The sequence below is a fragment of the Lipotes vexillifer genome, unplaced genomic scaffold (genome assembly GCF_000442215.2).
Source record: "Lipotes vexillifer unplaced genomic scaffold, Lipotes_vexillifer_v1.1 scaffold1783, whole genome shotgun sequence".
NCBI classification, from domain to species: domain Eukaryota; kingdom Metazoa; phylum Chordata; class Mammalia; order Artiodactyla; family Lipotidae; genus Lipotes; species Lipotes vexillifer.
This window is the reverse complement of record NW_006777435.1, coordinates 363,018-377,156: the sequence shown is the minus strand read 5'-3', so window position 1 is coordinate 377,156 and position 14,139 is coordinate 363,018. Positions and strand designations below refer to the sequence as shown.

The 14,139-nt window shown below is 60.7% G+C and overlaps 2 protein-coding genes across 2 annotated transcripts; both read right to left on the bottom strand.

The window, feature by feature from the left end:
- Positions 1-1,192: 1,192 nt before the first annotated feature.
- SDF2L1 (stromal cell derived factor 2 like 1) lies at positions 1,193-3,152 on the bottom strand. Its single transcript, XM_007451012.1, has 3 exons — positions 2,891-3,152; positions 2,397-2,593; positions 1,193-1,600 (listed from the first exon to the last, which is right to left on the bottom strand). Exons 1-3 carry the CDS (start codon positions 3,075-3,077, stop codon positions 1,319-1,321), a joined length of 666 nt encoding a protein of 221 aa, XP_007451074.1. The 5' UTR covers positions 3,078-3,152; the 3' UTR covers positions 1,193-1,318.
- Positions 3,153-7,970: 4,818 nt separating this feature from the next.
- On the bottom strand, positions 7,971-13,096 carry CCDC116 (coiled-coil domain containing 116; the record flags this gene model as incomplete). Its single annotated transcript, XM_007451049.1, has 6 exons — positions 13,025-13,096; positions 11,623-12,174; positions 10,915-11,508; positions 9,164-9,748; positions 9,035-9,073; positions 7,971-7,988 (listed from the first exon to the last, which is right to left on the bottom strand). Coding segments are annotated over exons 1-6 (1,860 nt in total), but the record flags the coding sequence as incomplete, so codon positions are not given.
- Positions 13,097-14,139: the final 1,043 nt, after the last annotated feature.

The following is a 14,139-nucleotide window of genomic DNA, read 5'->3' as shown; positions in this document are numbered from 1 at the left end:
CCCTAGTTGCCCACAGGGGTGACTTGCTCAGTAAAGCAACCTTCACCAGCTGCCTTGCCTGCTCCTCTGAGCCCCACTCCTCTGCCCCAGCGTTTTCTGGGATCACTTCCCAACCATCTGCTTGCACTCCTGTCTCAGGTCAGGTGAGTGATGGGAGAGAAGTGGAGACTTGTAGACGATGCTCAAGAGGTTTGAGCAGAGCAGGACCTCATGGGGGAGGGGGCAGGGGCGTAAAGGGCCTAATTATGACCCTCCTCCCCTCAGGTCTCACAATTGGCTAGAGCTTTTCTCCCACCCCCTAAGGTCAATTGATTTCTCAGAAGTAAGGTGCTCTGCTCACCCTCCTCCAGGACCCTTCCAACCAGATGCCACCCCCAGCCTCTCCTTCGCTCTTTCATTCTCCTGCAGGAAAGTGGCAGCTGCCCAAGCCCCTCTGACTGTAATCTCCGCCATAACCTCTAGAGGTCACCCACGCACCAGCAAAATAGCTATTACCTTCCTTTATCAGGGCCTGCCTATTTATTGCTCCTTTCTTTAAATTGCAATGCTTTACCGGCTCAAATTGTGCCTCTTCTTCCAGGAAGCCTTCTCAGATGTCTGCAGCTGGCAGTTCTCTGTGGTTATCTTCCCTTGCAATATCTTTTGAAGTTTTGTTAGGGCCTCCGGACTTTGGAAGGTTATAGTGGGGCGTGAGATGCCACACGTCTGGGCTGGCTGGGTGTGTGGGGTACCATCTGCACCGAGAGGGATCCTGCGATGCGAATTTCCAGCAGATGAGCAGAGTCCTGACCCAGTGCTTGGTCAAAGGCAAGTGTCCAGACTGTCACAACTGCCAGTGGAGGGGTGCCAGGAGGAGGGGGTGCACCTCAAGGCATGAGGGGCTGGAGAGCTTGTGCCCATCCCAGCTGGTAGGGAGTGGGGCTCCTGCTACCTCGCTGAGGCCCCAGCGCTCATCAGGAAGGTTCATGAAGCTCAGGGGCTGGGGAACTGGGGTCACTGCGGCCATTGGACCATCTGAGGGTGGAGAGGGAGCTGTGATGGCCCTGGGCAGTGTTGGGAGTGCACGGAAGAGCATCAGAGAGGTTTGGATGGGTTAAGCTGCCATCTGTGGGACAGAGGATTTGCACTGAGGAAGAGATGCTGACCTGGGCCAGCTGGCAGCTCCTGGTCGCCCCCAGGCTCACAGCAAAAGGCAACCACAGGCCAATATTCTTTAATCATAAAGGCACTTGAGAACCCCTACAAACTCAAAGTCTCCCCCAAGAGTGGCCCTGCAGATGACCCACCCTGCTGCCCTCCACCCGCAGGTCCACGGCACTCAGAGTTCATCGTGGCCTGCAGAGGCCTCCACGCTGGGCTTGATGAAGATGCCTTCCATGGCCTTCCACCTATTGTGGGTGTTGGCACTGGGCATGCCGTGCACCTCGAGCTGCCCCCGGATGGGGCTCCCGTACTGCTCGCCGGTGACCGACAGGAACACGGAAGTGCCCACGTGCTGGAAGCGCACGGCGGCCTCCCGCTCCCAGTGCTGCCCCGAGCAGCGTACTGTCCACAGGTCCAGGTCATCACCCTCGCCGTCCTCCCCAAAGGCGCTCACCTCCTGTGGGGGCGGGGGTGGTGTGGGAGGACAGTGGTCACCCATGACAAAGGGCACACTGAGTCCCCCATGCGCAATTGCCTGGCAGCTGCACTCACACCCAGGTCCTTCCCTGCACCTCTCTGAGCCTCAGCTTCCACAGCTGCAAACTGGGACACCCCCACCCCCCCCCCCAGCATCCAGAAGGGCCCCCCCAACACCAGCTCTTCAAACACACGCACACCCCACCTCATCTGCCTGGACAGTGACCAGTGGCCCCCACAGAACCAAGACATCCCCCTCCTTCCTCCTCTGGGTTTCTCCTGTCCTAACCCCTCTGACCCTCACTCAGCATCAAGTCCACCCTTCAGGCTGACAGCCAAGGTTCTATTATCTCATACTTTCCTTCTGATAACCTCCCCAAAGCACCCTCTGTTCCACTACCACCTCCCACCCAGTTCCAATGAACTCCGCTCACAGGCTCTTCCCCTATGCGGCCTGGCAGACTCCTACTCATCCTTCCAGGCCCAGCCCCAGTTCCTCCTCCCCGCGGGGTTCCCATTCCCCACCCCAACGGCCATGCGGATCTCCCTCCTGTGTCCAACTCGCCCCCAGGAGTGGAACTATCCAGACGGACAGCTCTTCCTGTTTGTGTCCCCGCTGGGCTGAGGGCTCCAGGGGACAGGACCCTGGCGTAGTCACCTCTGTATCACCCGAGGGGGCGCTCGGCAAACACTTCTGACTTGTAATTCCCGTTTCACCCAGGAAGCTGGGGCTCCGAGCAGATGCCGGGCCCCTCGCACACACGCCAGGGACTCACCTGGTTGTGGGACAGCGGCGACGGGAAGTGGTGCGTGTGCAGGTTCTTGCCGGTGAGCACGTGCGTCAGCCGCACAGCCTGCCCGCAGCGCACCGGGGACCCGCGCGGACACCCGCCCTCGGAGCCGCCGCGGATCCGCCAGTAGCTGTTGGCGTCGTCAGACGCCTCCACGCCGGTCACCGACTGCTGGCCGCTGCCTGGGGGGCGACATCCCACCCCCGGGGTCGCTGTCAACGCGGGAACTCCGACCCTCGACCCGGACATCATCAGCTTTCCCGGACAACCTCAACCCTGGGATCCAACGGCTCCCCCAGCCCCCGCCCGCCTCCGGCCGCACTCCAAGTCCCTTGGCCCGCAGCTCCGAACGGCATCCCGAAGACCCCCTCGAACCGCCGGCCTGTGACCCTCGGCGCCCAACTACTCCAGCCCCTGATGACCCCCAGCCCCCTGGCCCGCAGAACCCCGACGTCAGACCCCAGCCCCGGCCCGCGCACCGGATCCGTATTTGACGTCGTGCGAGTGCAGCCGCACCCGGTGCTGCGTGTTGAGCAACTTCAGCACCGACCCGCAGGTCACGAGTCCCGCGCCGGTCTTGACGGCACAGCTGCCCGGGACCGAGATCGCCAGCAGCAGCCCCAGCAGCGCCGGGCCGGCAGCTCGGCCGCGACCCGCGCTCCACATCGCCCCGGCCGGGCTCCGGCAACTTGGGCCCTGGTCGCTTCCGTCTCCGCCGCCGGCCAATCCGGCTCTGACAGGGCCCGCCACGACCGCCAATCGCCAGCCCGCACGGCGCTCCGCCTGCACTTCCATTGGGTCCGCGTGTAAAGGACACGCCCATAGCTTTCCAGAGCGGCGGCTGGGAGGGGACTGGAGACACGAGGAGGGTTTTGATTGGTCCACGCTTCCGAGGACTCACTAATGAGTAGGCCAGGTCAGCGTCTAGCGGAGGGAGTGTGGACAGAGGCGAGGGCGACCGTCCAGCGCCCGCCAGGTCCCGGGACACTCGGTTAGCCAGTTCACGAAGCCCCTTGATCCTAGAACCCCGAGCCCTCAATCATGGTCTCTCCCTCGGACCCTGGGCCCGCAGCTGCAGGGTCTTGAGGTTGCTCGCCCACTAGATTATGTGATCACAAGTGGGCGCATCTCAGATACTCAGTCACCTGGTCCTTCAGTCCCTGGACCCCGGGATTAACTAATCCCCCAGTCGCTCGGTCATTGCCCACTCTCTGACATTGAGTCACCTCAGTCCCTGGACCCTGGGGTTTCTGAATTCCCTGAGCCACTTCCAGGGCTTCTCATGGTCCCTAGGCCACTGGGCAGCAGAGGGCAGCAGGGAGCTGTGATGTAGAGGGTAGTGGCAGGTGGTCACCAGAAAGCCCCCGAGCTGTCTTGGGAACCTGGAGCCCTGGGAGACCAAGCGACTGGGAACCAAGCCTGGGTGACTGTGTGTCCCAGGCTTGGGACTCACTGCCTTCTCAGAGGGCTGTCAGCTCAGTCGGTGTAAGGGGGGAAACTTAAACCACTCTTTATTTATTCATCTGTGGAACATTCTTACATTGAATTCACTCCAGGCCCATCAATTCAGCCCAGCCCAGGAACCTGCTCTGGGATATGTTACTTAATAGGCTGACCACCCGTGCACTTGGTGCACCAGCAAAGCAGGGAGGAAAAATCGTGTTTAATTACATCATCCAGAATTTTGCATTCAGAAAATCCAGCGTAGAGCCATTTTAATTACAGCAATGGGTTATTTTTTGGTTTTCATGTCTCCCTACCCCCACCCCTGGGGCCATGGGGCTTGTGGGATCTTAGTTCCCTGACCAGGGATAGAACCCAGGCCCCCTGCAGCGGAAGCACAGAGTCTTAACCACTGGACAGTCAGGGAAGTCCTGGTTTTCATGTTTAACATTGTCTTTATTTTGAATTCTATATGGGTCAAGGTGTCTTGATCTTTTCAGTGCTTAGAGTGTCTAATATGCTTACGGTAACTTCCCTTGTGGCACAGCGGTTAAGAATCCACCTGCCAACGCAGGGAACACGGGTTCAAGCCCTGGTCTGGGAAGATCCCACATGCTGAGGAGCAACTAAGTAAGTCCAGCGCACCACAACTGCTGAGCCTGCACTCTAGAGCCCACGAGCCACAATTACTGAGCCCACATGCCAGAACTACTGAAGGCCGTGCACCTAGAGCCCATGCCCTGCAACAAGAAAAGCCACCACAATGAGAAGCCCGTGCAACGCAACGAAGAGTAGCTCCCACTCGACGCAACTAGAGAAAGCCCACGTGCAGCAATGAAGACCTAATGCAGCCAAAAATAAATAAATAAATGTGTGTCTGTTAAAAAAATGTTTACAGTCTGCCCTGGATTTGGTAGACCCCGCCCTTGAGGGGACGCCAACCCAGGGCAGGGGGGATAGAGTACAATCTGGGTGTGTCTTCTCGGACACACCAACAAGCATCTCCAACCTAATATGCCCCAAGCAGGACTCCCCGGTCTCCCTCACACTGCTCCTCCCCCAGACTTCCAAGTCTCAAGAACGGCACCTCCATTTACAAGTTGTTCAAGCCCCAAACCTGGGATTCATCTTTGATTCCTCTCTTTACCACACTCCTCACATCTACCCCAGCATGTCTTGATGGCTCTGACTCCAAAACAGATTGGAAGGCATCTCTCCTGCGTCCCCCGTCACCACCCTAATCCAAGCCACTCCATCTCCCCTTCAGATATCTACAACCCCTCCTAGAAGATTTCCCTGCTACTCGGGCCCCTCCAAGACATTCTCCACCCAGGAAAGTGATTTCTGTCTTAAAAAGCATAAATCAAGGCACTTCCCTCGCGGTCCAGTGATTAAGACTTTGCCTTCCAATGCAGGGGGTGCTGGTTTGATCCCTGGTCAGGGAGCTAAGATCCCACATGCCTTGGGGCCAAAAAACCAAAACATAAAACAGAAGCAATATTGTAACAAATTCAATAAAAACTTAAAAAAAAAAAGTATAAATCGGATCATGCCAGGTGCCTGCTGAAAGCTGCCAACAGCTTCCCATTGCACTGGGAGCAGACAATGGTAAGGACACAGCGAGTAATCTCCCTGACAGGCAAAGAAAGGGTTCCAAGAGCAGCAGAGACCCCAGGGCTGGAGTCGGGAAGCCAACACGGCTCTCCCTGAGTCTCTGGAGCCTCAGGGCTTCTCCTAGCTGTTCCTTTTTCCTGCTCACCTCATGCGCAGATGCTCAGGGCCCTCCACCTGGACACCACAGTTTGTCTCCAGGTTCAGATTCTCAAGAGGGGATGTGACTGACTTAACTCAGTTCCAGGCACTGCTCAAGGTGCAGGCAGCCAAGGAGGATGGAGAGGTGTTAGTCTCCAAATACATCTGCTAACAATGCCTCCCACCCCTGTGAGCACAACTTGCTCCTCTCCCAAGTCGTGGAGTCCCTTCCCCCTCCGCTTGGATCTGGGCATGCATCGTAATTGGCTTTGACCACGAGAATGCTACAGAAGTGCTGTTTGGGGACTTCTGAGCACAGGCTGCCAGAGCACTCACTGGTGGTTCTTGCTTCCTCCCTCTAGGAAGCCAGCCCCTGCCCAGACAGACCCTTGAATGGCCAGGGGCAACGGGGAGAGAGATGATGTAAGGGGAGGGTCCACGAGGGATGGCCTAGCCTCAGCCCAGTCCCCAGCCGAAAGCAGCACTCCCACCCCAGCCACTCTGGCTACACCACTGCCAGCTGAGCCTGTAGAACCCCCTCAGAATCATTACAAATGATGATTTTGTTTGAAGCCACTTAAATCTTGGTTACATGGCAACAGATGCCTGAAACAGGAGCTAAGGGGAGCGGTCTCTAGCATCATGTGCCAGTGGTGCCCAAAGGGGCTGCTCCCACCCCCAGGGCCTAGATGTGTGCCTCTGAGGCTGGGGTGGGGACATACACTCTTCTCCCTTGAAGACTGGGCAGCAGGACCTGGAAGCCAGAGGGTATTGGATGCACCAGTAGGGCCAATCAACTGTGGCCAAGTGATATGGCAGTAATGTACAAAGAGGCTGTTGTGGCCTCACATGGCAGCGGTGGTGGCAGTGGTGGCCTCGGAGGATAGGCATTAGCACCAAGCATGTGCTCTGAAGGATCCTTGTCACAACAGCTCTGTGGGAAAACGGGTCCCTGACTCCCCACCTAGGACCCTGGCCCCTTTGACAGTCAGAGGAGCAGGTCCTCCTCCCCGAATCGTGGGGTCCTCCCTGCCTGGTTCCAGAGGAAGCTCTATAGTTGCTGTGTCCTCACCTGTGGGCCACTGAGCACGGTCAGGCCGAGCCGAGCAGGTCTGGCCTCTGTGCACCTGGTGGGCTCCAGGGGAGGCATGAGAGATCCACCAGCCTCCCCGAAATGGCAGCCTGCTCAGCGAGGCTAAGCATCTTCTCTCCACCATAGGGGCAGGGTGGGGGTGGGGGTGGAGCTGCTCCCTGGGTGAATATGCCTGAAGGGGAATAAACAGGCTGCCTGAGGAAGGCAGAGGGGAGGAGCTGGGGGCACCGGATGGCCAGAAGCTCCAGGAGAACCTTGGACGTGAGATCCTCTGAGCACAGCACCAGCCGAGCCCACAGACCCTTCAAGAGAGAGAGCTGCCTTGCCCAGGGCCTCTGTGGAAGGGATAGTCACACAGCCAGCTGGGTCAGCCAATCCATGGCTTGACCTAACAGCAGCCCCTGCATGACCTCAGGAGCATGAGCTGAGAAATACAAATTAGGAAGACAGGGGCTTTCCTGGTGGCGCAGTGGTTGAGAGTCCGCCTGCCGATGCAGGGGACACGGGTTCGTGCCCCGGTCCGGGAAGATCCCACATGCCGCGGAGCGGCTGGGCCCGTAAGCTATGGCCGCTGAGCCTGCACATCCGGAGCCTGTGCTCCGCAACGGGAGAGGGCACAACAGTGAGAGGCCCGTGTACAGCAAAAAAAAAAAAAAAAAATTAGGAAGACAGGTAGCTGTGGGAGCATCAGGAGAGGGAGGATACGCCCTGGCAGAGGAGGAGCCCTAGGGAAGTGGGAGTGTGATGCACAGGGGCCGTGAGGGTGGGGACCATGAGTCCTAAGAGGCTTGAAGAGGCAGGAAGGTGCAGACTGGAGTGCAGAAGAGCTAGCAGCAGAGCCCAGGAGGTCACGGGGCTCAGGGCACCGGCAGCTGCCGTGAAGGCCCGGCCCAGCTCTCCAGAGATGCTCCCTGGGGGCAGGTGGTCAGAAGCATGGCTGAGATCTCTGACAGGAAAACCGTGTTCCATCAACACAAGCTTTATTTCTCCCGTTGGCTCCCCTGAGAGGCTCAGCAGAGCTCCTCGTGGGCACCAGCTGCTCTGACCTCTGCTTGGGGCGGGATGGCTGCGAGGGCAGTGGCCGCTGGGGCGGGAGGAGTGGGGCATGGAGCACTCGGTGCACTTCAGGGGCCCCATGGGCAGTCACCATGGCCCACACCTGAGCCTGCCGCCGTGGCGCTGACCACGACCTCCTCTTGAGGCTCCAGGGAGCTCTGGGCTTCGCCCTCATCTCCAAAGTCATCCTCGTCCTCTTCCTCCTCCTCTCCATCCTCCTCCTTGTCCTCCTCCTCCTTGATGCTCTGGTGGTCCTCCATGTCCATTGTCTGGTCGGACTGATGGGAGGCCACGCCGGTGTTGGCGGGGGACAGGAACAGCTTGGGCTCTGGCGGTCTGGCGGGCTCCTGCTCCGCGGCTGCCGGGCGCTCCTGTGAGGCAAGCAGCCGGGGACCCGGGGACCTCATGTTGAGGCGGGACCCTGTGGGCTTGTCCTGGACCCTATGGGTCCTGGCGGCCAGCTCGGACGGCGGGGTGGGTGTCCGCATGCTGCGCTGGGGGGTGCTGTGCTGGGAGGTGTGCCGGGAAGGGGGCCGGGATGCCCGCTGGGGTGACCGCTGGCTGAACTTGGCCTCCTCCAGCCTGCGCAGCAGGCAGCTCCAGTCGATTGCGGAGGACAGACGGATGCGCGAGCCCTTCACCTTCCTGAAGCCCAGGAAGAGGTCCAGGAGTGCCTCGGTGATGGGAGCCCGTGTACAGCAAAAAAAAAAAAAAAAAAATTAGGAAGACAGGTAGCTGTGGGAGCATCAGGAGAGGGAGGATACGCCCTGGCAGAGGAGGAGCCCTAGGGAAGTGGGAGTGTGATGCACAGGGGCCGTGAGGGTGGGGACCATGAGTCCTAAGAGGCTTGAAGAGGCAGGAAGGTGCAGACTGGAGTGCAGAAGAGCTAGCAGCAGAGCCCAGGAGGTCACGGGGCTCAGGGCACCGGCAGCTGCCGTGAAGGCCCGGCCCAGCTCTCCAGAGATGCTCCCTGGGGGCAGGTGGTCAGAAGCATGGCTGAGATCTCTGACAGGAAAACCGTGTTCCATCAACACAAGCTTTATTTCTCCCGTTGGCTCCCCTGAGAGGCTCAGCAGAGCTCCTCGTGGGCACCAGCTGCTCTGACCTCTGCTTGGGGCGGGATGGCTGCGAGGGCAGTGGCCGCTGGGGCGGGAGGAGTGGGGCATGGAGCACTCGGTGCACTTCAGGGGCCCCATGGGCAGTCACCATGGCCCACACCTGAGCCTGCCGCCGTGGCGCTGACCACGACCTCCTCTTGAGGCTCCAGGGAGCTCTGGGCTTCGCCCTCATCTCCAAAGTCATCCTCGTCCTCTTCCTCCTCCTCTCCATCCTCCTCCTTGTCCTCCTCCTCCTTGATGCTCTGGTGGTCCTCCATGTCCATTGTCTGGTCGGACTGATGGGAGGCCACGCCGGTGTTGGCGGGGGACAGGAACAGCTTGGGCTCTGGCGGTCTGGCGGGCTCCTGCTCCGCGGCTGCCGGGCGCTCCTGTGAGGCAAGCAGCCGGGGACCCGGGGACCTCATGTTGAGGCGGGACCCTGTGGGCTTGTCCTGGACCCTATGGGTCCTGGCGGCCAGCTCGGACGGCGGGGTGGGTGTCCGCATGCTGCGCTGGGGGGTGCTGTGCTGGGAGGTGTGCCGGGAAGGGGGCCGGGATGCCCGCTGGGGTGACCGCTGGCTGAACTTGGCCTCCTCCAGCCTGCGCAGCAGGCAGCTCCAGTCGATTGCGGAGGACAGACGGATGCGCGAGCCCTTCACCTTCCTGAAGCCCAGGAAGAGGTCCAGGAGTGCCTCGGTGATGGGGAAGGAGATGAAGCCCAGCTGCCCAGCGAGGTTCTTCTCAAACCTGTACTTGCAGGCAAGCAAGGACACAACCTGGCCCTTTAGGTAGTCAACGAGTTCCTCGTGCCAGGGGTTGGAGAGGCAGGACATGGTGGTGGACTTGGACAGGATGGAGGGCAGCGTCTTCTTCTTGGTGAACTTGTAACTGGGGCTCTGTGCGGCAGCAGGGAGGGAAAGGGAGACACGTCATCCACTTCTGCCTGCCACCCTTGGGTGCCCTCCCCCGCAGAGCATCCTCCGCGTCACCCACGCAGCGCCGCACTCAGTCCACTCAGGGTGCGGCCTCACCACATCTGTTCTGCTGGCCCGATGGAAAGCTGAGCTGGGGTCCTGCATGCTGGCCCACTGCCCACTTACCACCCTGTTATCATGCCAGCCACACCAGTCAGGCCTGGGACAAGGCCAGTGACATCAGTCACTGTATCAGCCAAAAGGGAGCCTGCACAACCCTCGCCCAGGCCAGGGTTCAGAGGAGGGAAGCACGCCTGGGCCTTGATGGGTGAAAGCAGGGTCAGGGGCCACGCTGGGGAGCCGCCAGGGTTAAGCCACCAAGTCCCCTCCACACCCTTCCCAAGCAACTCCCTCTCGCGGGGCAGACACACTGGAGAGTCCTGTCCTGGGCAGCAGGACCAGAGGGGGGCTAGACCGCAGACACAGGGCCCTACTCTGGGCTCAGGCCACTGTCCACGAGGGACAGGACCCTCCTCACATGGGAGGGCCTCTGAGATTCACATGCAAACGTTAAAAAAATACCCAGAATAAAAAATAGCCTTTATTCATCTTTGACAACACGTGGTAGTAGCTAGGCCAGGATTCCTGGTCCCCTCATCAGCTCATCCCCTACTCAGGTGGTTTTCACAAGGGCAGGGCAAGAGACCTGGACCCTGGGCACCTGCTAGTGACAGTGGCCGCTAGAAGCGGTGGCGGTAGGAGCCCTTCCAGTGCAAACCCGCCCCTAAGAACCCCGGACCCAACCTTGAGGAGGTCACCTCTGGATACGGCACAGCAGGAGATGGCAAGAAGCCCCTTATCACGGAGGTGTGGGGTGAGAACCTGGGGAGGCGGTGGGAGGAGGACGGGAGGGAGGAGGCCAGCGGAGCTGAGACCGGGGTGGTGACATGGGTCTGTCGTGAGGGCACTTTCACCACAATCCCGGTGGCGGGCAGGGTAAGGTGCAGGCTCCACCAGGGCTGGGCCCTCTGGCTGGAGCTCAGGGGCCCAGAAGTGGGCATGGGTAGTCTCTGTACTTTGGGGTCCTGGTCAAACCCCTCCTGCCTGGGGTGGGGTGAAGGGACCTTGGGCTCCACTGTGGGTGTCACCTCAAGGCGGAACCTGGTGGCCACTTGGGTGCTAGACACCGGGGAGCCACCTTCCTTGGCCTTGCCGCGTCCCCTGTACTTGATGCTCTTTCTGTGCTCCATCCTGGGGCTGGAGGTTGTGGTGGGCAGCAAATCGTAGGGCTCCTCCCCATCAGTGGGTGTGGCCAGCTTGGAGCTGGACTCTGGGGAGGGCTCCCATTCTGACGGGAAGAGAGGGCAGCCGTCTCGGTGGCAGGCACCACTGAGCTTGTCCACAGCCTGGTTGACCACGTCCTGCAGGGCGGGGAACAGATGGTGCTCAGCCAGGAAGTCCAGGGTCCGATGGGGCTCTCGGAGCGCACAGTAGCCGGGCAGGTCAAAGGACCCTGGCTGGCTCAGCAAGGACTTCATCTCCTTGTTCAGCTCTCGCTTGAGGAAGATCAGCTCCCGCTCTGCTGGTCCCAGCTCTGATGCTTTGGGCGTGCCTGAGCTTGAGCCCAGCAGGCCTGAGAACCAGGACAGGGGCTGCTCTAGGGTCCACTGGCTGCTGGTCTGGCTGCCCAGTGAGTCCCATGGCAGGGAGTCCCCATGGGGGCAGGACTGCCCCAGGCCCTTCTGCAGAGAGAGGAGGACTCTCAGAGGCGTCCAGGGGCAGCCAAGCCAGGCCTGGCCCTGAGCTCTGGGCTGGGGTCCACCCCCCCCCACCTAGGCCGCAGCCCCAGACCTCACCCCTCTGTTCTCCAGCTGCAGCAGCCGTTTGAGGTTCTTCTCTAACAGGAGTTTGTCCTTCATGGGTGGCAATGCACCTAAGCTGCGGGCACCAAGGTCGCTGTCCCAGCTATGGGAGCCCGGCCAGTTGGCCGTGAAGCTGCTGTGGGAGTCGGACATGGAGCTGGAGCAGGACGGGTAATTGTTGGGTCGCCCCATGCAGAGGCTCGGCCGGGTGCAGTGCTGGTGCATGGTACTGAGAATGGGCTGGGCCTGCGCCTGACGCCCACCCCTCGGCACCTCCATCGGGTCCTCCACCTCCACCAGCGGCACCTTTACGGTGGCCATGAGCTCAGTTGCCTCCTCCACCACCGTCTGCAGGCTGTCCAGCACCTGACCCTCGACAAGGAAATCCAGGAAGCTCCTAAAGGGTCGAGGGCTCTTGGGGTTTCGGCGGTGGCTGCAGAGCCCTGAACTGCCAGAGGGGCCGTGCGTCAAAGTGGGGTGTGGTGTGTGGCCCAGCTTGGAGGCTTGCCCCATTTCCGGGAACAGTGACTTCTTAGGTGGCTGGACCTGAGCAGACAGGCATATCACAGTGGGCAGTGATGCCCCATGGGGGGAGGGGTCCCCTGGGGTCCTCCTAGGGCACCAGGAACTGGGTAGGAAGTGGGCAGTGGAAGAAACTGTTTTTTCTTTTTTTTTGGCCGTGCCACGCAGCATGCAGGACCTTAGTTCCCCAACCAGGGATTGAACCCGTGCCCCCTGCAGTGGAAGCGTGGAGTCTTAACAACTGGACTGCCATGCCAGGGAAGTCCTAGGAACTAGGTTTTGGAGCCAGGCAGCCCTGGATTTGGACCCTGGCTCTGCCAGCTTCAGGCCATGTGACTGTGGGCACGAAGGCCCCTCTTGAGGTCCAACTTCCTCTCTTGTAAAGTGGGGATCTGTTCAGGGCTGCCCTGAAGCCTCCCTGACACGTACATTTCACATACCCAAGACCTGGCTGGGGAGTCTGAAAGCCCACTTCTGCCCTCACCCAGGACATGAATCACAAAACCCCTTGAGCCCCGTCCCCACTGCTGGTCTGTACAGACTACCTGTGGTCCTGAGCCCTGTGCGCCCCATGGCTGCTTCTGCCCCTCGAGCCGTAGGCACCGAGTAGACTCTATGCTCCCACTCTGGGGTTCTAGTCCACCATGCCCCTCCCAATCCGAGATCAGGGGACACAGGGAATGAGACGGAGACCGAGGTGACTAGGTAGGGCCCAGCAGGGGTAACTAGGAGTGGTCAAGGCAACAGGTCACTAAGAGGTCCAGAGAGGATATCAGTAGGAAGTGAGAAAGGGGGCTGTGATCTGGGGCGCCAGAACTGGTGAGGAACATGTTGGAGGCTCAGAGTTGGGCCCTGCTGGGCACACTTCACTTACCCGGGCCACGTAGGTGGTGTGGCCAGCCTCGTCGTCCGCCAAGTATCCCGAATGGTGGCGACAGCTGGTCATGGTGCAGGTGGCCGGGCCCACTGCCCTCTTCCTCTCTCGTTGGTTCCGCGATGCAGCCGCAGATTCCTCTCTGAACCGGTCGGGGAGATGGTGTGAGGGTGCCTCCAGCCCTCCGTGGGTCTGCGTCTCCCTTCGTCCGTGGGCCGCTGGTCCCTGGCTCCCCGCACCCCACGTCCTTCACATGTCCGGCCGGTCTTCTGCTCGGAGCCCCGTGGGCGTCTCAGCACCGTCCGTGTCCAGAGTCGTCGGGGCTGGGGCCCCCGAGGGAGTGCGCATCCAGTCTCCGTCCATCTCTGGGCCCAGTGGGTCCGCCCTCCGTCCTCCTGGCCCTGGTGCCCCGGCCCCGGGAGACCCGCTCACCAAGTCCGCACCCGCTGGGCACACGCTCCAGTGCGGTCCGCGCTGGGATCCCGGCGTCCGCGCCGCTCCGGGCCGCTGGCCGGCCTGCTTATTTACATGCCGCGTCCTGATTGGCTCGCGCCGCGCCGTTCACCGCCCGCTCCCGCGGCACAATAGTTGGGGCGGGGCCCACGCGGCTCCTCCCCCACTTTGCCGCTTTTGCCCCGCCCACATTCGCAGAGGGAGCGGGCGGCCGTCGCTGCTGCTGACCGGCTCGGTCCGGCCTGGAGGGGAACCTAAGGGACAAAGCCACGGCCTCTCCCGGTGACACAAGCACCTTCCTCGGCTCCCCTTTTGGTCGCTGAGTTGTCCTTGGCTCCTGCTCGCGGACTGCTCCTTTCCAGGGTCCTCCCCTCGCCCAGTGTGGACACCCCAGGGTCTGTCCCCAGCGCAGTGGGAGGAGTCCCGGCTCTAAGTCACAGAAGAGCTTTGCTCTTTCCTGCCGGTGTGACTCAACTTCTTTAATCACCTGCTCCTTCTCTGTAAGTGGAGCTGAGCGTCCTTCCACATGGGTTTGGAGAGTACATCAAATTTGCCTACAACACACCCGCACCCTGATAAGACCCTGTAAATCTTTACCTCCTCTCCCTCCTTTCCCTCTCTGTCCCGGAGGCCTTCCTAATGCAAGCCCCCCCCCCCCCCGC